The following is a 27447-nucleotide window of genomic DNA, read 5'->3' as shown; positions in this document are numbered from 1 at the left end:
GAAAAGAATCTTTAATTTACTTGATAGTTTAAAATGAAGGATTATTTTTCTAAAATGAATTGTTTTTTTTCTTTTTATTTCACAGGTATCCGTGGAGAGATCAATGTAGTAGTAAAAGTAGACCTCTTTAATGACTTAAACCGTTTTAGGCAGTCATCTTGTGGAGTAAAATTCTTCTGCAGTAAGTAAATAATTTTAATTGGAAGTAACTTGTTCTTAATATGGGAAAAATAAGTGCAAATGTGGAAAAACGAATATCTAAGATAAGATCTAAACAGAGAATGTGTACTTGTCAAGAAATTATTAATCTCTGCTTATGTAGAATATTTTTCAGGGGTCAGAAGCTTCTGACTAAACAGTAACTAGTTTTCTTAAATTTTTATGTTTAGGCCTGGAAAATTCAGTAATATTTTGCTGTTGTATGAGGCAAGAGAACAATGCCATTTACTTGTATCTCAGTTCTATCTCTGTTCTCAATGTGGTACAGTCTTTTCTATGGCTAAATGCATGTAATTTTGTATTCCATGTATTAAATCACTGTATTCATCTGGAATTTTGATATTGTTTGGTCATAATTTTTGTTTGCTAGTGTCTCAGGAATGCGCTATTGCCAGTAGACATTGAGATCTATGTGGTACTTTGAGAGATAGAATGTCAAGTGGCATGATTTTTAAAGACTGATAAAGTCATGTCTGGAATAATTTTAAAAAATTTGAAATGAATATTCAGTTTCTAGCTTAGTGATTATTTTTTACTTTCCTTTTCTATTTCTATAATATAAATCTCAGCTGATTTATATTCTGAATTTTATTTGAAGTTCCTATTATATTATTTAATATTATCTATAGCAGTTACTGAACCACAAAAATCATATCCTTTTTGTAAAAGTAGCATGATAATAATTACTTCATTACAAAACCATCATTAAAGTCATATTCTTTAGTTCTAAGATAAGCAGATTTTGTATTTAAAATATTAGTTTCACTGGTTATAAATTAATAAATGTAATGATACATCAATTCTTTTTTTTTAACAGCAACATCTATTCCAAAGTGTTATCGAGCTGTAATAATTCATGGATTTGTAGAAGAATTGGTAGTGAATGAAGATCCAGAATATCAGTGGATTGACCGAATTCGTACACCAAGGGCATCGAATGAGGCCAGGCAGAGACTTATTTCATTAATGTCAGGTATGTTTGCTTGTGAATTAGAGGTGCAGATGGAAATATCTTATAAAGGGTTGGATCTAGAACTTGGCAGAATGATCAATACTGGAGATAGAGATTTGGGAATTATCTGTATAACCACAGGAGTTGAAGGTAGTGTGGTTAGTGAAAAAAGCACTGACTTTTCACTTGGGACTTGGGTTCAAATCCTACTACACATGGGACCTTGGTAAGTCATTTAGTGTCTTTGGGCCTCATTCATAACAAGACAGTACTGGCATAGGTGATAACTCCATCACTAGAGCCTGTGAGATTAAATAGAGGAGAGAAGTTATTGTGCCTACCTCAGTTGTTGTCACTTGTGAGTATCAAATGAGATAATGCATTTAGTGCTTTTCCAACCTTAAAACATGTTAATATTAGCTATTTTTAAAAGAAGACAGTTCATGATGAACGTTGAAATAGTCTTAAATTATTCTTTCTTGTTATTACTAATAAAACTTTCACATGGTTTTTGTGTGACATGTCAAAAAAAGATACATGAGCATATAAATAAAAAGGAGGAGGGAAAGCTAAAGCTTATAGCAATAATAGTGATTATTCACATTTATATAGCTTTTTCCAGTTTACAAATTACTTTTCTCATGATGACCCTTGAGGCGGCTTGTGCAAATAGGTATTATAAAACATTGTTAATGCTATTTTAAAGTTGAGAAAATTGAGGCTCAGGTTAGAAAACGATTTGCCCGTGATCACATAAGTCAGTAAATGTTGAAGCCAGAACCTTAATCTTCTGACTCTTGAACCTGGTACTTTTTCTACTACACTCTATTGTTTCTTAATATGATTTCCAGGGAAGAAACCTCTTTGTGGAGAAGGGGCCTCCCATCCCAGCCAGCACCAACACTAATACCAGCCATTGATAGGATAGTCAGGCCAGCCCAGTTGAAATAGCAAGGGACTGTGAGAGAGACAGAAATCAGCGTTTACCAGGTGTGTCCAACCACTTTGATCACTTCCTTTGGTGGAGACAGTCCAGAACCCCAGGCCCAAGAGAATGAGGATTAGCAGTCCTCCTGTAACAGTAGTCGTGTTTCCACTTACAGCAGTCACTGAGGGGAGCAACCCATGTGGAGAAGGGGCTTGCTATCCCCCCGCACTGCCACCAGCAGCTCCTAAAAATGGACGGGTCAACCTAAGAGCATAGAGAATACTGGGGTTCCACAGACACTGACTCTACTTCCAGCTCCCGCCCCCCCCCCCCCCCCAACCAAGACATCCAAAGTAGCAATTGCTGTAGAGATGTGGTTTGGCAGCTGCTTTTTTCAGGGGCCTCAGCTACCATCTGCTAGGGTCACTGACGCTTGCTGAAAACCTAGAAAAGAAAGTTATCTCCATCCAAGTCCTTGGCACCATCATGTACCTCAACATCTGAGATGGATTTTGTCTGACATTAAGAAAGATACATTACCATCTGCTTTGTCCATGGCACCACTGAGCCTTTCCATTTCATTTGCTGTTGAAATCTCTTATGTGTGTCATCTCTTACTTTAGAGTCTGAACTTCTTGAGAACAATGACTACCTTTTTCTTTGTATCCCTAGCGTTTAATGCAGGGCTTTGCAACAAAGAAAGTGCTTAATAAATGCTTTTTCATTGATTCATTTGGGAATTTATAAAAAGTGTAAGGGAAACAAGAAGGGCTTTTATCTTATTTCCCTATCACTACAAGCTATCTTACATTTATTAAAAACAAATGGAGCTAAGCTATCCTCATTTACTTTCTGGTAGATTGTTGTGAATATGCAAAAGTCTGAGTAATGTAGTAAAAGGATCACTGCTTTAGGAAGCAAGATCCCTGGGTTATAGTAACCCTGTCACTTATTAACTATGTTACCTTAGGTAAGTCATCTAACTTCTCTGGGCTGCATCAACAAAGTGGGCATAATGATAACTTGCCTGCACGTCTTCCCAAATAAGGTCAAAATCGGGGCAGCTAAGTGGCGCAGTGAAGAGAGCACTGGCCCTGGAGTCAGGAGGACGTATATTCAAATCCAGCTTCAGATACCTAACACTAGCTGTGTGACATTGGGCAAGTCACTTAACTCCAATTGCCCTACCTTTCCCCTCCAAAAAAAAAAGGCAAAAAAAAAGGGTCAAAATCCTAGATTAGATGATCCTTTGAATTCTCTTCCAGTTTGAGATCTATGAAGATGTAGAAATGTGGGCTAGATGATGATATAGTTAGGTGAATTATGAACTTCTTGAACAATAGTACCTAAAGAATATTAATTAGTGGATCAACATTGGTATAAGGGAAGTTCAAGATATGCTACAGGATTCTGCCCTAGGTCTTATTCTGTTAATGAATATTAAAAGTTTTATTGATGTTCTTTGTTTTTACATCATTGGCATTTCTGGATCTCTTTACAAACCCAACCTTTCTGTGCGTCAGAAGTTTGTTTTTAATATTGGAAACAGTAATGAGACACTGACTGAAGACTTTTTTAGTGAGGGACTGACATGATCATATCTGCTTTAGGATGGTCCTAGCAACACATTAAGGCTACTTTCCAAGTACTAGCTTAGCTAAGTACCAAGAAACTCATCACAGATAAGCCCGGCTACTTGCTGATGAATTCTTTGTCTATGGCAGCCCATGCAAAAACCGAAAAAAATGTCCCTCTGTTCTTTATTGCCCACTTCTAGTTCTCCAGGATGGCAGAGTGGTTGAGAATGCAATGGATGCGCAGAATCACACAGTTTTTAGACCATCTAGAAACTTTGTTGGTACTCTAAATGTGAAATCTTGAACCAGTGACAACAAATTAACATGGGGAGCTGAATCATATTACTCTTGATATTTTTGCTATAAATGATAACAGAAGAAGGAAATTGCAGTTAAATTGAGGGAATGGATCACATGTACTCCTTGGAGAGTCAAAGAAAGGACTTTATGGAGTTGACTTTATCTTAAACCCAAAGGCAACAAGAAATATTACATCATGAGACATTTGATCCTCTTGTATTGCAGTTCTCATAGTATGTATTTACAAAAAGTGTACCATGAAATAATTGAGGTCTTTCATTTGCAGAGAATGAATAGGGAGATAAATTCTGTGAAAAATTTGCTAAGTTCCTTTCAGATTAAATCATTATACATCTTGACACTTGGTGACTTCAGTGCAAAGGTAGAATGGGAGAAAATGTTGATGAATGCTTCAGAAAATATGAGTCAGGAAGAAGGAATAAAAAAGGCGAAATACTTGTGGATTACAAAGAGTCCTTATACCATTATTTCATGAATATTTATGAAATATAAGCATTACAAAAACATGATTTATTTAAGTCATGACAAGATTAGTCATTTTTTGAAATTTCCTTATCTATCTTGAACTTAGTCATCAACAAACATTTCAGTATGAGTCAGTTATATAGTCAGAACATTTACTTACAGGAAAGATCAGAATTAGTAAAAATCTGGAAGAAATCTTGATAATGAGGAAAAAGATAGGGCATGTAAGTGCATGTAGTAACTAATTTCTGACCTATTTAAACAAGTAATTGATAATTTAAAATGGATAAGGCACTGTAGAAATTACTTTGACAAAGATTATAATAATTTTATTTAAAAGTTCAGCTGATGTAAATCGATTGCTATAGCAAGGAGACTAAGCTCTGACATACAAACCTGGGTCCTAGAAATTCTCCCACTGTGCCAGTCTTAAGTACTGGCAGTGGCACTTGCACTTCCAAGGCCTAAACATTGCCACTGCTGGGACCTGAATGGGGCAGTCCAGTGCTCCACTGCCCGCTTTAGTAAGTGTACTGAAGCTTCTATGTGTGAAAAGTTTCCATTTCTGCCATGACAGGATCTGTACTGTATCCCACTCCACAAAAAGTCTCCCAGTCCTTTTTGGAAGCTCCAGTGAGAAACCCAGAACACATATTGGATCTTCTTTTAAACTTACATGGTACACAGCATTCAACATCCTTTCCTTTCTCATCAAGTCATCTGGGGATGTATTTATCATATTTTCCTAGAGGAAGAATCAAGCATTGTTCTTTCACATACCCTCCTTCCTTCCCAAATTCCTTGCTCCAAAGAATCCCAATGAACACAGTTTACATGGCCTCCCATATGGAGTATAAAAAGTCCCAAACAGTTCATTCAGTATAGTTTTTAGTTCCAAAATTATCATCTGCAGGGAATCCCTAGACCAGCTCTAACTAGTAGGCCTAGAGGTCACTGTTACTACCAAATAAATTCAATAATCAACAGTTTTGAGCATTTATCATCTTCATAGCACAGTTCTTAAAGGTGCAGGGCACATTCATATCTCTTTTTAGTTGCTTAATGCTATGGTGAGCAACCATTTACTCTCTAATCTTGTAACAACAAATAATACTTTACCGGTATATGGTCAGCACTTCAAAAACCAGAGAGGCCATCCAGGGTTCACCTTCTTTTGCATTTATCTTCTATTTCAGTGAAATCAGTCTAGTCCATTCCTACTCTCTCTGCCCAGTTTTGTAGGATTAACTCAAGGCAATCAGATAGTTCGGGTTATAATTAGAACAAAATAAAACACTTGTAGACTATCTTACAGTTAACAAAAGGAAATTTACTTAACAGTATGAAAAGAATACTTAGCATGATTATAGCATTTTTTCATGTGGGTGTAGCTTTGCTACCTACGTGTTGGCCCTGCAGTTGTCTGAAGGAAAATGTCAGGTGTCTGAAGGAAATATACTTGATTCTTTGTGGGGTTGACTTTTGTATTTAGGAAGCTGTGGCAGTGGTTTGAGCCAATTAAAGTCTCAGGGATGGTTTCAGTACTTTTAAAGAAAAAAAAATTAGCCTTGACAGAGTTGAGTACAGTCTTGGAATATTATTCATCCTATCTTACCACCACACTTGGCTTACAGCATCATAATCTTGGATATGCTCATAAAAACAGTAGAAATGTCCCTGAAGAGAACAAAGAAAAAAAAAACAGCTTGTTTGGACCAAGTGCACCTTGTTTAGACCAACTTGTTTGAACCAAAAGCGACTTGTTTGCACAGAAAACATCCATGCTGGAGATAAGGGCGTTGAGTTATCTAAAGGAATATACTAAAAGCATGAAAAAAATCCTGGACCTTTTTAATAGCCTTATTCCCTTTTTCCCCCTAAAAAAAAAGGAAAGGAAAAGTGACTGGGAGAATATCAATCACCACTGACTTATATGCTTGCTTGTCCATTTCTAAAAAAATTTTTTTTTAAAGCAATCGGGGTTAAGTAACTTGCTCAAGGTTACACAGCCAGTTATTTCTGGGTGTGGTGTGAAGTATCAGAGCCTGGATTCGATCCCAGGTCATCCCAACTCTGGGGCTGGTGCTCTTACTCTCTGTGCTACCTGGCCGCCCCACAAAATTTTTTTCAGACTTTTCTACACATGCAGTGAAGATGCCCTTGATAAATGTATTGGTAGGAAATAGGTGAATTCTGTATGTGATACTCTTCAGTAGACCACATCTTTATAATGACATGATTGCCTGAATATCTAGATTATGTGAGATCTCATTGCGCTTTTTGTTGCTATTGTTACTTATGGAAAAACATTTGATTTGGTAGAGCAAAATGATGCCTTTAAGGTTTTCTTCCAAAAATGTGTCTCCTATTCATAAATTCAAGATTCCTTGAAATATAAATAACAAATGACCTTTCTCATTACCTTCTGACGATAAATATCAGGAGAGGCATGAAAATAAATTTCCTGTGGAATGTGAGATCCTCCAAATATTCCTGTGCTTGATACTAATATCTGCATCAAGCCCTGGAGCACTGCAGAGCCTCCTGGCAGAAAACTATATTCACTCAAAAGAGTTTGATTTGACCATCCTCCTAGGAAAGACCAAGTGGATGAAGAATGCTTTTTGTCTAGATTACATTATGCAGAGCATTTCTCTCTGTTTCTATACTTGGGACTGACAATACAAAAGTATGAATTGGGCACATAATTAAACAGGTAGAGAACAAGATAGATTACCTTTAGGAAGTTATAGAGTTCTTTTAATGAACCCAAGCCTTTCTTGGAAACAAAGGCCCATCTTTTTAATGTCAGTATTCCACCAGTATTGAATATGGCTGCAAAATGCAGAGCATGGTCTCTCAAGAATTGAAAATGAATATCACATGAAGTAGTGTGACGCAGGGTGGGTCTGAGCAATATAAAACCATTAAGAGTAAAAGATATTAGGGAAATGTATGATAGGAAAAGAAAATGGGATAGTGATGCATCACAGGTGAAGGATGGCAGGCAGAAAAACCAAGTGTTCCACTACTCTCAAGTGAGGGACGTGTGTAGCACATTTTGCTGATTCCTTGTTGAGAACTTATGGGAAGACACAGACACAGAATGGACAGGTGTAGATGGATTGCTGCCTTCATTGTTGGAGGGAACATCTGAAGCAGTGAGATCACAGATCCATTTGAGTAGAGATTGGATTAAAGGTGAGGAGGAGGGATTGGACAGGGAGACCAAATTAGGAGACTGTTGCAATAATGCAGCTACTTGTTGATGAAATCCTGAACTAGGGTAGTGGTCATGTCATGTGAGTATAGTGAATAGACAGTTGTGGGTATAAAAGTGACAACAACTTGGTAACTGACTGGATGTTTATAGAAGGTGAAGGATGTAGAGGAAACTAGGATGATTGTTATATTAGAAACTTTGATAACTAGAAGAATTGGCATGCCCTCAACAGAAATTGGGAAGTGTGGAGGAGGGATGGGTTTTGTGGAAAGTATAATGTGTTTGATTTTTAGATAGTTACCTATGGGATGTTTTAGGAGGGAAGCCTAGCAAGCAGTGAGTAGTGTAAGACTTTTGGGCTGGTTATTTAGATTGGGGATTCATAGGTATAGAAATGGTAATTGAACTCAAAGTAGTCATTATGATTACCAAGGGCAGATGTAGAGAGAGAAGAAAAATAGATCTAGGTTGGAGGCTGGCAGGATACTCACCACACTTAGTGGGCAGGAGCAAGATGATGATCTAGCAGAGGTTCATGAGGATATAAGGTTAGACAAGAGCCACAGCTTAGCTGGATTGTTTCTATACTGCCTGCAAACATGTTTAGGTTTCCTTCATCCTTGAAAAACTTCTCTTTATCCTGACTCTGTTATTTTAAGCCCTTGTCCCATAAGGCTCTTTTCCATAGCTAACTCCCTTAAAATGAGCTAAGTCAGAAACTTCCAATTTCCTTTGCATTGGTGTCTTCCTAACCGTGATCCCAGGGGGGAAAAACAGTCAATCCCTCTGTGGGACCCAACCCTTCAAAATACTGCACCTGCCCTGATGAATGAGTGAACAAGTGAACTCCAGGGAGGTCCATTCAGACCTTGATGTAACCATGACCATCATGTATTTTCTTAACTTGCTGTGGCCTGAATATCATGTCCTGCCTAGGTTGGCTATATCCATGTTTATAGTTTTTCTTTGCCCTTCTACATCCAGTGTCAGAGTCAGTCTGGGCTTTAGTGTGGAGGACCTAGTTTCAGAAATGTCAACTACTGCTCCTGCTTAAGGGGTGGATGCTATCCTGTGCCCTTCCTTCTTACCCTTCCTTATCCCTAGTTTTCCCTTGGATGTCTCAGTTTATCCATATAATACTAATAATAGCTAATGTTTATATGGTGCTTACTGTGTGCCAGGCATTGTGCTAAATGCTGTATGGTTACTATCTTATTTGATCCTTATAACAACACTGGGAGGTAGGTGCTATTGTTATTTTACAGATGAGGGAACTGAGGCATGGAGAGGTTAAGTTTCTTGTCCAGGATCACAAAACTAATAACTTTTTGAGGCTAAACTTGAACTTAGGTCTTCTTGACTCTTGGCCCAGTACTCTCCATTGTGCCACCTAGGTGCCTTATGCAATATGCCCTTTATTTAAGTGCCCCTTAAATGGATGCCCCTTAAATCAAAGGGCCTACTACTTTCAGCATTGAATGATTTATCTAATTCTTCTGTAAAGCTGCTTTAGTCACAGCAGTGGACCTGAAGAACAAGTTTATGTATGGAAAAGATAGAGGGAAGATGGAGATAATGGTACTTAGGGAGGCTGATGAACATGGAATATTTTAGGGGCCATTAACATGTATGTGGAAGCCTAAGAGTTCATCTTAAAAATAAAAAAATATATGTTTATAATAAAAATGAAAATATTTAAGTGAAAATTATAGCTACATTGAGAAATAGTAGCATATAGTGTCCATGCTATCATTTACATCTTTTATAACTTTTCTGGGTCTGTTTTCCCATTGATGGAATGAGGAAATTTGGACTAATTGATATTTAAGGTTCCTTCCAGCTCTAAATTTCTGATTCTTTGGAGTTTTAGTAATGCATTAACTATTTAGTTTTATGACACAGTATTTGATATCCTAAAAGAGTTTGGGTTTTTTCCTTCCAAATTATAGGTGAACTACAAAGGAAGATTGGTTTGAAAGTACTTGAAATGAGAGGAAATGCAGTTGTTGGGTATTTACAGTGTTTTGATCTGGAAGGAGAATCTGGATTAGTGGTACGAGCCATAGGAACAGCCTGTACGCTGGATAAATTAAGTAGCACGGCAGCATTCCTTCCTGCATGTAATTCCCCATCCAAAGAAATGAAAGAGTAAGTATGCGTAAGTGCATAACTTTTAATGGAGAAAGCTGTTCATCTTTTTCCTGTATGTAATCACTTTCTGTTAAACATGGCCTATAGGATGAGCCAGCATTTTTTATTAACATAGTGATTTCCTGTCAAAATTCACTGTCAAAATCTGAAGCTCAGAACTTCTTGTTTGTTATTCAATCAGAAATTGCAATTATCTGGGTTAGAAAATAAAATTTGTGCTGATGTATGTATTGTATAATACTTTCCTCTTCAGATTTAATTTTTGTCCTAGAAGAGTATTTGTGGGTTGTTTTTTTGCGTATTTTCTGAGAAATCTTAAAGACTCTAGTCGATGATCTGTGTTTTGTTTTTGATAATATAGAGGCAGCAGGCTAGTTTGATCCATGTGCTGGAGGGATTCTTCTGCATCACAGATTGAAGAGGGTAGTTAAGAAGCCATCAGGAGCCATTAAATAGACTTTACCCTATATTTACTCAACTCTTTTGGTGATTATATCTAAAGAGGGTGGGTAAAACTCAACATTTGGATGTATTGCAGCCAGATTAATAGAAAAATGATTTTTTTCCATTTTTCTTTTGACTACTCCTTAAAGGACCTCTACTGAATTATTTTGAAATGCGAGTGAGGGGAAAAATGAGGGTAGAGGGACCTAGTTTTCCTGTCTAGTCTTCCATCATAGGACTTATAACTGAAAGAAGACCTTAGTGATTATTTAATAGAGTCCAGTTTTAGCTTCCCATTTTGTAGCTGAGGAAGCTGAAGCTGAAGCGACTTGCCTAAGGTTGTATATACAGGACATGACAAAGCTGATATTACCTTAACTAGGTCTTCTTGCTCTTTTTACTGTCTTTTACAAAGAAAGCCAGCAGCAGTTGCAACAGCAAGCAGTGTCGGGGGGGTGGGGGGACCGATAGTTTTTTTTCTTTGTCACAGAAGGATCCTAAAAGAAATATTGTGGTCCATTCTTGTTCATTTACTTGCAGTGAACCCATTGCATTAGGGTCTGGCTTTTATGAATAATGCATATAGCTCCCCTTATCCTTGTTTTATGTGGATTACAGTAGAAGGAAAGATAGGACATGGCTACATTACCTCTTTACATATTGTTTGCTGTAGTTTTATGTGACTAAGGGAACAAATTTGCCTATTTTCTTGAATTCTATTAATTTGAGTATTCTGGGACTGTAGTCTGAATTTATTCCCCAGTTGTCTGATTCTATTATAGTGAACCCTAAAAAAATGGGAAACACTTGTATTGTGAAGAGATTGAGACATTTGCAATTGAGAACATTTTCTGAAAAGCATCTTTTAAATTACATGTAGCATTTCAGAACATCTCTGATGTTATAAACTGTATTCTTTGTATTCCTGATAGCTTAATAATTTAGAATCCTGTATGAAATTCTATGCCATGATTTATCAAGCCATAACTATTCTGGTACCTTAACATGACATAATAAGGTTATTGGTTATCAATGAAAATTTGGCAAAATATGGCTTTATCTTAGTTCCAATTGAAGGGTTTTAGGCCCCTCATATGTAGTGCCAAAAGGCCTTCGTTACAGGGTGGTGTCATTTGAATGACGATCCCATAATATGTACTCAGGGATGTTTTATGCTCCAGTGTATTGGTTATGTAATTAAGAAATGAAATGCTTTTATATTTTTATAAAATTCAGGACTTTAAAGATATACTTTATTTAAAATTTGTATTGAAAGTTAATTTCATTTGAATTTATTGCACTTCTACCTCAAGATTGTTTTGCTTTTAAATAGTTTAAACATTGTAGAAACCTATTGGTCAGCAGACTTTTAGATGCCTGCTCTACATCAGGAACCATGCCAACCCTGGGGGTATAAGTGCAGTCTATGGAAGCAGTCTTTTTCCTCAAGGAGACTACATTTCATACAGTAAAGCAGGACCTCTGTTCATGGATATAGAGTTACTATGAAGAGAGTAAATAGAGATAAGTGCAAATTAGTGACATTCAAGGTAGTTTGCATTAGTTGTGGGGGGAAGAGGTCAAGAAAGGCTGCACTCTGATGCCAGTGCTTAAGTTGGGTTCTACAGGAGGAGCAGAGGCTCAGAAGGAGTGCATTCCAGCATGGAAGATAATCAGACCTAGAGACTAGAGATAGAGCATCATGGGTGAGGAAAAGAGAGAAGGCCAATTTAGTTCAGTCATAGAGCACTGGAGGGAAAGGGACTTATAATTTGGGAGAAAAGATAGGTTAGGGCAAAGTTGAGAAGGACTTTGTATTTGATTCTAGAGGCATTAGGAAGTTAGTGCAGTTTTGAGTATTGTAGTGATATGGTCATATCTGAGTTTAAGGAAAATTACTTGGTCAACATTGTGGAGGAAGGATTGAAGCAGTGGGAGGAGCCTTGAAGCAAGAACGCTAATGAGTAATCTAGGGGAGGAGTGGATGAGAACCTGATCTAAAGTCAGATGTGAGAGATGTGGAGTTAAAAATGGCAAGATTTGGCAATTGACTGGATAAACGAAAGGAGAGAGTGTGAGAAGTTGAGGATAATGCCAAGGTTTACAACTTGGGAGACTATATCTTTGTAGTCATAATGGTACTTTTAGCAGAAATAGGCAGATTTGGAAAAGGGCTGGATTTTGTAGAAGGTTAACTAATTCTCTATTGAACATGTTGCATTTGAGATATCCCATAGGCAACTGGTGATGTGAAAGTGAAGTTCAGAGAAGAGACCTGGGTCTGGATATATAGGTGATTCATCTACCAACAGGTGATAGATAACTAAACCCATAAGAGTTGGTAAGTTCACCAAGAGAGAGTTTACAGAGGGAAGAATAGTTGGGCCTGGGGCAGTGGAATCCTTTTTTTCTATGCCCTTAAGGAAAATGTATATTTACATAAAATGCTCTTTAATGTGATTTACTCTTAAGAAAGTTAAATTTTTAACTATTTTCATCAGTATGTAACTATAATACATATATCACTAAATTCTAATGTTGTACATTATTTTCATTTTTGGGTGGTAGAGTTTTCCATTGTAAGATGTCTTTTGTTTATACTGGTAGTTTTGTTCCATTTTAGCTCAGTAAAATAATGCAGAGACCACTGACCTCATCTGTTTGTTAAAGTGAGACCTCACCTGAAATTATTTTGGTGGTTTCTATTGGTGGAGTTCCAAATAAGTACTATGTAATTTTATTACATACCTAGTATAAGTAGATTATAGCATAGTAACAAAAAGAATATGAGTACCCACATGTTAGGGGTATTAGGAATATTAGTATTGCAGGAATATTAGCCTGCAGACTATATTGAAGATTACCATAGCCATCAGTACTAGGAGACTGCTCTTAGAAAACTACTATTCTGTGATAATACCATACAATGATAGTTCATAGAATAAAGGACCATAAAATAAGGTCAATGGAAGCTGGGCTTCCTAAACTTCTCTTGAGTAAGTAGATATTGAAAAAAAAACAAAACAGGACATTTATGCCCTATAGATCTTTTTTTTTTTTTATTTTTACCCAGGACATTTAAAGTCTTTTTTAAGTAGAAATTTTATAATTTGAGAATGTCATATTTTTTTTTACTGGTAAAAGTTTTTATTATATAAATATATTTTACTACATGTATACTGTATTTCCTCATTTAGGGTGTTAGTACTATCTTAGAAAATTTAATTTAAATTGCCATTTGAAAAATATATTCTATACAAGGAGTGGCCCAAAGGAAATTAATTTTTTAAAAAGACTATTGGCTTAATTGATGATGCATTTTAATAATGCTTTTTGCTTTGTTTGGTGTATTGTTACCAGTTTTAAAAATATACATATAATGTACATCAAAATGTTTATTCTAATAGATATGTCCTTAAACACTTTCACTTTCTCTTTATCCTAAACTATCATGGTATTTTTTTTTCATATCCTTTGGCCCCCCCCATATAGAAAATGTTCTTTGGAAATTTTTGTTTTAGTCAAACATGATATGTAAAATTCTCTTAAAGAATTTGATTGTATAAGTGACATTATTTAGGATTACTAATTTCAAAGATGTAATATGATTTAGCTCTGTGTATTTAACTTTTCAGTTTTATGGGTGTTTTCCTCCCATAAAGTCTGTACTGTGAGGTCACTGATGATGACAGTAAAGAGAAACCTTGTATATTTAGGCAGCCTTAGAGCCAAAATCTTAAATTCAACTAAGCAAGAAAATATGGTGTCCTTTCTACTTAATTCTCTAATCAAAGCTCACAGTTTATTAACTTTTCCTTTAAAAATTTTGACTATAACGTATCTTTAGCTAATGTGTATCTGTTCTTTCCCCCCGCTTTGGGGTTTCATCTGGTCTTTTGCATGTTAGGGATTTGTAACTCTTAGGAGCTGCTTAAAAATATGTGCTCTCCTCAAACTAAAGCACCCTGCAATCATTTTAACATAACTTTGCAATCTGTTGTATATATTGTTTTCTTTTCTTCCACCTTGACTGCAAATTCTCTCAGGTCTCCGCTGGTTCACCCTCCAAGCCATGGATGCCGTTCGACTCACAACAGCCCAATTCACACTGCTACTGGCTCACGACTTACTCAGAACTTCTCTGTGTCTGTTCCCACTCTCATCTACACTGGTACGAGACTGCTCAGACTCAGGAGCTGGGGAGAGACAGGCCACAGGCAGAGTGGTCGCAAAGGGCAGGCAGGCAGGCAGTGTAGGCAGGTACCATAAATCTTTTGTCCTTCCTTTTCTCACTGGAAGTCCTGCTGTCGGTGAAGAACTACTGTATTCAACTGTTAAAACAAAGGCTAGAGTTGTTTGGAAGAGAAAGTGTCCTTTTCACTTCCAAAGTCTCTTCCATAGACCCATACACTTGTTTTCAAATTGTTCTCTCTCATAAATTTATGGTGAAATACTCCAGTATGTAGCTTTTGCATTTTCTTTCTGGTTTTACATAGAAACTAGAATTGTGATTGGACAGAAAATTAAATTTTGTCCAAATTACCTATATCTTCTTATTTTAACTCTTTTATAAAACCTTTTAAATATGGCTTGTGTAATTCTATGGAAGAGATCTTGTTGGAGTACAGGTAAGCAGTGATTCTGCACGAAACAGAAATGTTTCAGTGTAGTTATATCCATTTTCTTCATTGCTTTGTTTTTAGCTGTGGCACTCTTGATGCTATAGGATAAGGAAACATTTTTTTTGGAAGATATATATGTGTGCAAATATCAGTATATTTGAACATATTTACACACATCATTTGCAGTCATCATCATTTTTTTTTTTATTTTGTAACTGGAATCAAAAAGCATTGTTAATTTGAAAATATTTTTAGCCATGTATTTATTCTCTTTGGTTATTTCTCTTTGGTATATTTTTTTCCCTGAGTCTGACATTTCATGCCTTTTACTTGGCTCGTTAACTGTTTCAGTGCAGATAATATTTATCTGAAGAATACTGAATGGGTAAATAGAAATTCTTTGTCTTTGACCTCATCCCCAGCTTCACACTTAAGAAATGACTGCTGGCCCAGCCCCAACCCATCCCATCCTGGTGTTTGGATCATGCTGCCATCAGCCAGGTCCTTTGGCACATGATTGCTTAATATCTTTCCACCTTCTTCTGGCAGGATTCCCTTCAATGAAGATCCCAATCCCAATACTCACTCATCAGGACCCTCCACCCCTCTGAAAAATCAAACTTATTCCTTTTCACCTTCCAAGTCCTACAGTCGACAGTCCTCTTCTTCTGACACAGATTTGAGTTTGACACCCAAAACTGGTAAGGCGCTTCCACCCGCTTTTTTAATTTGGTTCTGTTCTTGTTGGCTTTTCATCCAAACTTTTTCTTCTGCTTTTGGCATATAAGTTAATTAAAATGATGCCAACACTAATAATTTTCAACTGTCACAATTAAAATATGAATATATTTTTACAATGTAGGAATTAATTTGATGTGATTTCTACCACATAGGTTGGTAGCTCAGAGGTTTAAGTTTCTTTGATAGTTTAAGTTTGAGAGACTAGATGACAAACACAATTCTTATTTTACCTGTTGACATTTTTTTTTAATACTCTAATTTTTGGGGACATACATTATTTTGTTAAAGCATATTAGGTAGTTGAAGAGTTAACTTATTAGTAAAAAAGTGAAACTAAATTCCTCATGTAATATATATTTTTGAAATTTTCTGTATTCTGCTTATTCATTCTGAGGTCTATAAATTTAATCCTAAAATATTCATAATATTACAAAGAACACTTACAAAATCTCTCTGGAATGGTAGTGTCATGTTAATAAGTGATTTATAATTATTAGTTTTTGTAATTTGTTCCATCCTATAAGGTAGAAAAATACCATTTTTACTTGTCCTTTTTCCATATTTCTGAATTTTTATCCCCTCTGCCCCCAAAAGTTCCCTGTTCCTTCCATTCATTCCCCACACTGGCCCCCTACTTTGTCAAAATTTGTCTAGAATTTTTTTGGGGTTTGTCATCTGGTTCTTTCCTTCATCTTTAGGATATAGTCCCCCCCCCCAACAAAAAAAAATTCAAAAAATGTTTTAAGAAATTGGAGGAAGGGGTGGCCAGTTGGTGCAGTGAGTAAGAGTGCTAGCCCTGGAGTCGGGAGACCCGGGATCGGTTCCTGCCTCAGATACTTAACACCTGCCCAAAATAACTGGCCATGTAACCTTGAGCAAGTTACTTAACCCCTATTGCTTAAAAAAAAAAAAGAAATTGGAGGAAAACAATTGGGGTGATGGGATTTTTATAAACTGCATATTGATCTGGGACATTTTCCCATGGGATTTAATCCACATTCTAAAAAATATATATATTTTGTCTTGTGTCATTTTGGCTTACTTTATTTTAATTACTTTTTCATTTGCTGCTTGAAAACAAATCTAATTTTAAAAGCATGGGAGCTTGAAGAATAAAGAAATTATTTGTGGATTTTTTTTAAACTAAACTAAATTTAATAAATGAAATTGTTAAAGAAAACAAATTGTAAAAAATATGATTTGGCAGTTTTCATGCTTACTTGAAAAGAAACCTGGGTTTTTTGATTTTTAATTTCACATCATACTAAAAATAATGGTAAAAATAATTCAGTATGTTAATAAATGGTTCAGAATTTAACAAGTAGGCACATGTATTTATTTAGGTTATCTATCACATTTAAAACAGTTGAAAATTTAATTTAAATTGTAGTGTAATAAAAGTTTAAATTAAGACATCTGACTGTGGCACTTTTGCCTTATTAATTCTAAAGTAAATGAGTCCCAAACTAAAATTGCTAATGGCAAAGACTTGAAGTCATGAGGAATCACGGTTCCATAAAGGGTAATTCTTTAAGTAGACTTGAAAATATATTGCATTTTAGTTGGTATAACAGTCATACTAAAGATGATAGTGGTTTAAAAAGTAGGAGTAGCTTTTAGTTTTCCTATTTGTTAGAACTATTGATAGCATCATTTCATATAGTTCCAAGGCCTGTGCTGAAGCTCCTATCCACCACTCTCAGTATTTGTTCTGAATCTAAATTGCTCTACTTACAGTAATACATTATTTGTAAAAAGCTCTTACAGTATTGGTTAGATCTTATGGATGTTATTTCATGAGCTTTGAACAACTACATCTTTGTGCAGAGGCAGTCTTTTTAGAAATAACTGAAGTTTTTTAGGGTTTAGGAAATGAAAATAGAAGATACCAGCATGCAATTCTTTCTACTCTGTATACATAACAATCTGGGAACAAAAATTGCATTTAATTTGAAAAAAAAATAAATTGAATTTGTATTTTTTTCCTCTCCAAATTTCTTGTTTGCCTAATTTCTAATCATTTAAAATAACTGGATAGTGTGTTTAGACCCTGGATTGTGTGTTTCAATTTAAGAAGAGTCTTCACACACATGGACTAAAGTTTTAATTATATCCTGCATCCTTGTGGATACAAACACTCTTAAGAACTCAGGTGTATAAGAAGTTGTGGTCATAATATAGGAACCAGTGAGCAAATTAACTGTAAGCATTGACTGGTTTCCTTGTTTTGTTGTTTTCAAATAGCCTACTGGAAGATATTCTTGTAAGTTCCCTTTCATGTTCTGGTTCATAACTGAACTGGATCTGTGAAAACTTCTTGTAATTCATTTTGTCTAAACCCCTAGAAATGTTTATTTTGAGCTTTTACTTTTATTTTCTTAGAACTAAGGAGATTTGTTTATAAAGTTTGAGGGTTCCTAAATTAAAATTTATACAATGCACTATATACTTTTCAGTTAGATTGCCTATTCTTATTAATTACCTTAATAGTAACATTATGTTTTGAGTTTTATAAATGTCAAACTAAGTATAGACAATATAGTTAATGCTTTAATTGTTTGGTTTTCCCTGAGTCTACTGTATTCCTTGAAATTTAAATGTATGTAAATAAATCTGTCTTCATATTTCCCTTAATTTATGTGGATAGTAGGAGAGGGAGCCTGGTGTAGGTGATAAAGGGCTGTCATTGAAGTTTGAAAAAGCTGTGTTCATGTCCTGCTTCTGACATAGTCAGTGTGAACGTGGCAACTTTCCAAGATTAAATAGTTTAGACAGGTAATGGAACTGTATTGATGAAGACAGTTGACATATAAGGAGTTCGCTACCTGATGAAATCACAGGGGTGAACAAAAAATAACATGTATCTAAGGTTAATAGCTGAGTGTGCTTGGTAGTTGTCTCTACATGTCTAGCAAAATACAGTAATTTTTTGCTTACTTCCTTATCTTCTTATTTTATTTCTATATACTTTCAGAAATAATTTGAGGCAACTTCCAAAATTAAAAGTAAAAAAGCTAAAAATGAAAAAGGAGAAAATATATTCAAAGAAATAGAAATTTATACTATATGTAAATTACTTAAAGCCCACCTGGGAAATGATTAATTATTATTATTATATTATGAACAAAGTAATCAAAATTAAAATATAAAATATGACTGAATGAGGAAGTATTTTTTTTTAATAGGTAGAGGCCAGCATCTGTACTTGGGAAGTTTTAAATTTTTTCTTTTTCATTGCCTTTTCAAAAAATTTAAGTAATTTAGAATCCAAAATTATAAACTGTTAATTAGTTTCTATATTTACTATTATGACCATAGTTCTTTTCAGTGGTAAGCTTCTGTGCTTTATTGATTTTATCTTAGCTCTTTATATAGTTAGCTAGTAGTATAGTAAAATATGTTTTATGTTGGTCTTTGGAGGAGAGGCATAAAATACTGCATATAGCTGTTTTGATTCATGGCATATCATTTGATCTTTAATATAGTCACATCTTTGTGATAATAGACTGGTTGGTAATACTTTTATCAGAGAGAAAAAACCATTTAAAATGTTGATAACATATTTTAAATTTGCACAAGAAAAGCATGGCTTGACTTAATTCAAAGTCAGAAAAATACCTACCTACTTATTTTTATTGAAACAAAAATTATTAGTGATGTATTAAATAGCAAATAAAATCATTAAAATAGAACAACCAAATTGATGAGATAATCCATTAAATTTTTTTTAGTTTACTTTTCACTTAAAATATACTGTTTAGTGTATGTTGCAACATTTTGTTTTGTACACACAGACACATTTAAAAATTACAACTCGTCCAGGTTTTAGACCTTAAATTTATTTTAAATTTGATACATTTTAAATTAGTACTTAAACTTTAAAAATATAAGTAGCTTAAATTTAATATATTATTGAAGTAATTTAAACAGTCTAGGATATCATGAAATCTTAAGATACTGAAGAATACTGAAGTAGAGCCTATTAAATAAAGCTTACAGTAAGTGTTTCCATTTTAAAGTCTGTATAATATGCTTTTCATCTACATTGTGACATTATATGGTCTTGGCATTACTGTTTCCTAATGGGAACTTTTCATAAGATGGCTGTATATGTCTGCATTAAAAAAAATTCATTTTTAATGTTATGTTTTGTTTCATCATTGCTTTCCTTATCCTGCTTTTTCTGGTCATCTTCTGAATCTACATCTTTTCTCTACCACTTTCCTCCACAGCACCTTACCCACAGGGTCCTAGGATTTTCCTGTGTCCCAGCTCCCCCTCTCTCTCTTCTGGTTCCCCTCATCTTAAAAAGTCCTGTCTCCTCTCGGAATCTAGCCTTACCCCTCATCACTCTAGCCATATCAGCCCAGTTGTTCTGAGGAAAAGTGTTTCTTTCAGTGAAGAGTTGCTCCTGGCTGCTTCTGGTAGGATCAAGCTATAACAACTTTTTTCCCCCTATTTTTTTTTAAATCACAGTTTAACAAAGTAATTATAGTCTTATAAGGAATTCATTATTGGGTATTATACACGGAGCATCTATTTTTCTTATTTACAAAAGGAAAAAACCCTATATGAGACAGTTACTGAGTTCACTCATGGGTATTTAAATGGTTAATAATTCTTTTTTTGAAAAATGATGCTGACAGCATATATGTATATATATTTTACGATGTGTAAAAATTTTATGTTTTCAAGAAATTAAGACCTAGGAATAAATACCTTGCCTTCCAGTCATTAGTATTCCTATTTTGGTTCATATACTTGAACTTCTCTTCACATCAACTTCATTCATATTATTGGATCCCTATTATCATGTTGTTAGCAGCCATTTGAAAATGTAGTTATTTTGTTCAAATTAGTTTGTCTCATTAGGCCTATACTTTTCATTTTCGCTTTCCCTTATTTCATTCCATTGGCATAAACATCATAATATCCTGCTAAGATTTCTTTGTGGTGGTGGTGGTGTATTTTTTTTTCTCTCTAAGGAATCCATTTTGTTTTGTGCTTTCAGTATGCTTTGTATAAAGATCTTCATTTTGTGTCTCTAGTTAGTATTGTATAGTCCCTAGAAAGTATGTTATGAGTTAAACGAGTTCATTTTTCTGGGAGAAAAAAAAACACCAGAATGGGACTATACATATGCTAATCTTTGTTTCCTTATCCAAGAACAGCTAAAAATATATTAGTTCTTACATAAGTATACTAGTTCTTACGTAGGGAATTTTACTAAACTTGACTCTATACATCAATTTTGAATAGGGTGGGATTGAATTTTTAATTTTACTGTGTCAGATTCTTGCTTCTCACCTGTACCCTGATGTTCATAATATAATTCTTTTACCCTGATTCAGTCAGTTGGTATTATTAGAAGAAAAGGTAGGGAAAGTAACATTAAGATTTTAAAATACAGGCAAATGTTTGCTAAACGCAGTTCTTTCATTCAAAACTGTTCATTTGTGATTTTCTTATTGTACATTTTGGGTTTTAAATTTATTATTTTGTGTTAAGTTCTATGAGAGGGCTTTGAAAAGTATGAAAATATCATTAGACATAGTGATATGGTAGATCCCAATTTAGATTTTAGACAATATTTTAAAATAGCTTAAGTATTTGGACTCACTAGAATATTTTGAAACGTTGAATTTTCTTCTGTGACTTTTATATATGAAAACAGGTAAATATATATCAATGTAGTCCTTTGGCATGGCAACCAATTTTATTTAAAATCATTGAGTTTTAAAGTGGGGAAGGATGAACTAGTCCAACTTACCACCTTTTTACTGATGAGAATACTGAGATGACCAGAGGAGTTATGTGTTTTACCTAATGTGGGAAGTTATTGGCTTTGGTTACATATTTGAAACCAATACATAGAAACTAATTTACTCTTAGTAGGCACTTATACATACTTAGAATTTTTTTTTCTAAAGGAGAGCTTTGTAGGGTACAAGTATTTATCCCTTCACCATTATTTCTCATTAAAGGAAGTTAGCCTAAAATTATGTATTTAGACTTTAAAAACCATTATAAATCTATTTCTAGTATACTAGGAAACCTTGACTGTTAGGGAAAACTTCAACGTGCAAAATGAAGTATTTGACCATATTTGATTTATTTGTTTTGATGATACTAATTTAATATTAAAATATTTTGCTTGGTACATTTTAAAATAATTCTGGGGGGGCTCATGGAAGAAAAATAATTGTACTGAGGTTTTCTATTTCTATGAAAGTTGTTTGTTTCCATAGATATTATTTATGTACTGATATTCCTTAGGAATGGGCAGTGGGAGTGCTGGAAAAGAAGGGGGGCCATTTAAAGCTCTGTTAAGACAGCAGACTCAATCAGCACTGGAACAGAGGGTAAGGAACACAATTTCACAATAATTTCATTGTTCTTACATTATTAATGGTATAAAAGAAATGTGATGTGTTGGTGTGATTTTATTACTTTATGTTTAATTTTTTTTTGTAGAGTATGTTTTGATGAGTCCCTCTAAAGAGTTTTAAAATAGCAATAATAAGGTTTTAAAAGCATCATGTGTTCAAAATATTAGCTTACATATTGTTGAACAATAAAACTGATGTGGAATAATCATTGAATATAACTTACTTTTTTTTGTCTTGGAATTTAATTGCAGATAACATTGAAAAAAAGGCTTTATTTAGAAGTTTTTTTTTCTAATTTGTTTTTCAGATATATTGTAGAAAATAAGTAATGTCATTTCAATTATAGTTAATATAATTAAAAATAATACCTGTATTTTATTTACTTAGATTATTCTTACCATTGTCCAGTCCCATGAAAATAATAACAAATTTACAAATTTCATATTTGGATTTTTTTAATGCAGCTGATATTATTTAGGCATCCATATTGTTTCTTGTGCACTAAATATATATTGAAGTATATCAGGGAGAAAATGAATAGTTATAGTTTTTGGATGATTTTCTCTTTTCATTTTTTGTGTTACTCCATTGCTAAGGGAGGATCGCCTCATAGGTTCTGTAGAAGTCGGGTATGTTTCTAAAAAATGTGTGAGAGTCTTTTTGTTTCTTGGATTGAGAGCTTTTAAAATTTTAATCTTAATTTATTTAAAATTTATTTAAGCTTTTTCTTTTTCCTTTGGAAATGTTGCTAGCTTTTTTTTCCTGTTCATAATGTACCATGTTAATACATTTAATTTAACAGCACTTGTGAGGCCCATTAACTAATATTATGCATGATAATATATTTCATTTAATTTATTTTCAAAACACTTATAGTTAGCTTTCAATCACTCATGATTTTATTTTTAAAGTTATAAACATTTTTTAAAAAAGAAAACCTTTTTTTACATTTCCTCTTTTATGCTGGCATTTAAAAATACATATAAAATTCTATTACGATAAATACCAGTCACTATAAAGAAGGATTCTGCAGATCACAACTATTCTGTATTACCAAATCAGTTTTTCATATATTCTTTGCCCAGTCCTTTTCTATGTAACTGTGTGTGCCTTGTTTGATTCATAGGCAACAATGGAAAGAGAAATTAACTGAGAGTTTAGCAGCAATCTTGCTTTATCATTAAGTAACAAATAACCTTTCAGCTCTTCACCTCTTATGCATTTAAACTTCTCAGTTAATCCTACCTGAATAGCCCATTTTATAGCTGTCCACTAAAAGAAGCATACAAAAAGATGTACAATCTTAGAGGAGACAGCAGATGAGAATAAAGATATATGCATAACAGCCTCCTACTTTTCCTTATTAGATTTAAGAAACCTTTAAAAAAATTTTAATTCACTACCCCAGATCTTTGAATCCTCTTTCTCTCCAGTTTTCTCAGAATAGATATGTGATTTCAATCAAACAGTACTAATTATAAGTAAGTAATTTGAGATCTCCTGGATTTTGATGTAATGGAATTTTATATGTATATTATGTCTTTAATATGTCTATGCCAAAAAACTTTACATCTGTCTTTAAAAATGCAGTGAATATTACTTTGAATTTTAGCCTGTAATTTGATTATTATAGCAAAGTTGAAGCCTGTAGGATTGTCCACATGGGATTGAAATTTGCCATGTTGTAAGCTATAATTTTATTCCTGATCTGTAAAAATTAAATCTGTATTGTTTAGTCTCTGGGTATCTGTTGAGTCAGTATAATGCCTCCATAATAGGCACCTGAAGTCAGGGAGTCCAATAATCTGAAGTAACGGATTGAGTATAACCTGTTTACGTGTTTTTTTTTTTTCATTTACCTGTGACTGTGTTGCTAATGTGACATGTTTTAAGAAATATTTAGAACTACAACCACTGAAGCATGCAGTATATTTTCCACATGTGCCCAGGCACATGTCTAATTCCTTTCTATTTGAACCTTAGATTGTACTTAATGCCTATGGATCCACTTATATCCTAATTTTCTTGTTTTCCTCCTTGTAGAGCAAGGAGTATACTTTGAATCTTTAAGAAAAGAAATCCTTTCTCTACTCTACATCTTTTAAGCATTTCAATGATAGGTATCTGCCTGATAGAAGGAAAAGAGAAAGTTAAATGTATTTAAGTTTTTTTAATGACTTCAGGTTCTACATGTAGACTGTTTTCATTAACATCAGTACAGTTGTTTTCCATCAGTATCTCACTTTCTCCAGTAGTAAGGCAGTTGTTTTCTGTGTGTAGCATATTGGCTGCTTCCTAAATTTTAATTGTTGCTTATAGTCTATAGATAGATGACACAGTGGTTAGAGTGCCTGGCCTGGAGTTTAGAAGACCTGAGGTCAAATTCAGCCTCAGATTTTTACTAGCTGTGTGACTTGAGGCAAGTCACTTAACCTCTGTTTGCCTCAGTTTCCTCAGCTGTAAATCGGGAATATAGCACCTACCTCACAAGGTTTTAATGAGCATAAAATGTGATAGTGTTTGTGAATTACTTAGTATAATACCTTACACATAGTAGGTGCTATATAAATGCATATTCCCTCTTCTCCCTCATCCCTGATCTGATACAGTATCACAGGTTACTTGTATGATTATGATAGCTTCCTTCAGAGGAAGTTCTTTTTTGGATTATCATTATGGATATTCCACATTAGCAGCATGAACATATTATTAACTATATAATGGGAAGATCTAAGTCTTGTTTTTGATATTTTTGGATATGTAGGAACACAGTTTTTGTCTTATTTTAAAGGATGTAGTTTACTTTCATGAGGTTGTTTTAATGTCTCCTTAAGTCTGAGTCTTTGAGACATTAGTATATATATGTATACTGTATACCATATAATATATTAATATATATATATATTTATAGTATCATATATTAGTATTAGCCTCTTTAGTATAGCCCTTTAATGTACTGTCAAAACTCTGCTTCTTGGATATTTCACTTAATACAAATGTTCCATAAGCTAGATGCCAGAGAGAGTAGCTACAGAGTAGGATTGCCCAGAAATTCAAAGGAGACATTAACAAAGAAACCAATCTTAAATGTTTATACAGAAGGATATAAAGTATCCTTTTCAAACAAGGAAAACTTTCCTACAATTAGAATTATCTAGAAGTGGAATGGGCCACTTCAGAAGGTAGTGGGTTCCCCCTAGTTGAAGATCTTCACTAACTGAATAATGATAGACCTTTTATTTTATTTATTTATTTTTTTAAGCAATTGGGGTTAAGTAACTTGCTTAAGGTTACATGGCCAGTTATTTTTGTGTGGCTGCTGAGTATATGAGGCCGGAACCGATCCCGGGTCTCCCGACACTGGGGCCAACGCTCTTACTCACTGCACCACTTGGCCGCCCCAGTGATAGACCTTTTATAAATAGGACTGTTGTTCATGTATAGGTTGTGCTACATGACTTTGGAGATCCCTTCAGACTTCAAGTCTGTGCTTCGTAAAGGAAATCTAAAAATTCCATTTTATGCATAGGTTTTAACAATTTTTTTAAAAGTAGCACTTTGGGGGTGGGGGAGTATATTAAACTCCAAATGCAGTTTTCTTCCATGCACCTTATGTTTAAGTGGTTTGTGTAGTTTTGCATGACTGAGCACTTTTAGCTGGCATATTTTGATAACCTCATGAGTAGATCAATAACTTTCTTGTCTTTCTTTGCCTATTGAGCTAAACTTAACCACTATTATTCATGTCCTTTTTTACTTTATCTTTGAAGAGCTTTTGTTTAGTATTTTATTTTTCCAAGTTACATGTAAAAGCAATTTTTAATTTTTGTTTTGTAAAGTTTGAGTTCCAGATTCTCTCCCTTTCTCCTCCCTGACCCCCATTAAGAAGTTAAGCAGTTTGATACAGCTTATACACGTGTAGTCATGTAAAGCATTTCCATATTAGTCACATTGTGAAAGAAAACAAAGACTACAAAAAACCCCTAGAAAAAGAAATAAGTGAAAAAAATGCTTCAATCTGTATTCAGCCACCATCAGTTCTTTCTTTAGCCATCATAAGTCCTTCAGAGTTTATCATTGTATTGCTGAGAATAACTAAGTCATTCACAGCTGATCATCTTAAAATATTGCTGTTACTTTGTACAAGGTACATTTCACTTTGCATCAGCTCATGCAAGTCTTTGCAGGTTTTTCTGAGAGCATCCTGCTCATCACATGCACAATAGTATTCCATCATATTCACATACCACAGCTTGTTCAGCCATTCTCCAACTGATGGGCATCCCCTCAATTTCTAGTTCTTTGCCACCAGAAAAAAGCTTCTATAAATATTTTTGTACATATAGGTCCTTTTTCTTTTTGTTTTTTAATTTGATTTTGGGCTACAGATCTAGTAGTGGTATTGCTAGGTCAAAGGGTTTGCATGGTTTTATAGCCCTCTGGACATAGTTCCAGATTGTTCTACAGAATAGTTGAATCAGTTTACAACTGCCAACAGTGGATTAGTGTCTCATTTTTCCCTCATCTGCTCCAACATTTGTCATTTACCTTTTCTGCACTATTAACCAATCTAATAGGTATGAGGTAGTACCCTAGAATTGGTTTAATTTGCATTTTTCCAGTAAATAGTAAGAGTATTTTTTTTTATATGACTATAGATAGCTTTGATTACTTTGTCTGAAAACTGTTCATACCTTTTGAGGAATGACTCTTATTTTTAAAATTTTGACTCATTTCTCTATATGTTTGAGAAATGAGGCCTTTGTCAGAGAAACTTACTTTAAAAAGTTTTTTCTTTGAATAACTCAAATAAGTTAGCATGTTTGAAGTACTTTGCCAACATTAAAGCGCTATAAAATGCTAACTTTTATTATTATTATTATTATTATTATTATTATTATTATATTTTTACTTTTTTGGAGGGGGGAAGGCAGGGCAATTGGGGTTAAGTGCCTTGCCCAAGGTCACATGGCTAGTTTTTTTTGTGTTAAGTGTCTGAGGCCGGATTTGAACTCGGGTCCTCCTGACTCCAGGGCAAGTGTTCCATTCACTGCGCCACCTAGCCGCCCCAACTTTTAGTATTATTAAGACCTGAAAAATGACCTTTTTAAATAGCAGCAGTAACAACAGTAGCTACTTATATATCACTTTGAAAACTGAAGTTTTGCAAAGTGCTTAAATAAAAAAACATTCTAATTTGACCCTCATAACCGTGAGGTAGGTTAATGGAATAGGTACTGTGTGGCCAGGGCCACACAGCTATTGTCAGAGAGGAACCAGGCCCACTTTCAGCGTTCCAAGCTCAGTACCTTTTCCATTATGTTGCATCACCTCTCTCCTTATATGTAGACACTGGGTTGTTATTTCTTTAAAGGGACAGCCTAAACTAGTAGTGATAGATTATTCCTCTATGCA

General features: G+C 34.3%; 1 protein-coding gene across 18 annotated transcripts in view; it reads left to right on the top strand.

Moving 5' to 3' along the window:
* Window positions 1-27447, top strand: part of LOC138175780 (C2 domain-containing protein 5-like) — a 133542-nt gene that overhangs the window by 22378 nt on the left and 83717 nt on the right. For 6 of the 18 annotated variants that reach the window (XM_069106245.1, XM_069106246.1, XM_069106244.1 and 3 more), the window contains 5 exons: window positions 86-181; window positions 1037-1192; window positions 9635-9833; window positions 15452-15603; window positions 21920-22005. In XM_069106245.1, coding sequence (XP_068962346.1) covers window positions 86-181; window positions 1037-1192; window positions 9635-9833; window positions 15452-15603; window positions 21920-22005 — 689 coding nt within the window. Of the gene's footprint in view, window positions 1-85; window positions 182-1036; window positions 1193-9634; window positions 9834-14326; window positions 14452-15451; window positions 15604-19875; window positions 20068-21919; window positions 22006-22628; window positions 22662-27447 lie in introns of those variants that run through there. The other 12 variants (XM_069106257.1, XM_069106259.1, XM_069106261.1 and 9 more) reach the window with 6 other exon arrangements.

This window comes from Petaurus breviceps, unplaced genomic scaffold, assembly GCF_028583685.1.
Source record: "Petaurus breviceps papuanus isolate PSGF00001 unplaced genomic scaffold, PetGlider_PUasm1.0 79, whole genome shotgun sequence".
Taxonomy (NCBI): domain Eukaryota; kingdom Metazoa; phylum Chordata; class Mammalia; order Diprotodontia; family Petauridae; genus Petaurus; species Petaurus breviceps.
Note: the sequence above shows the minus strand (reverse complement) of the source record. Positions and strands in the feature narration are given on the sequence as shown.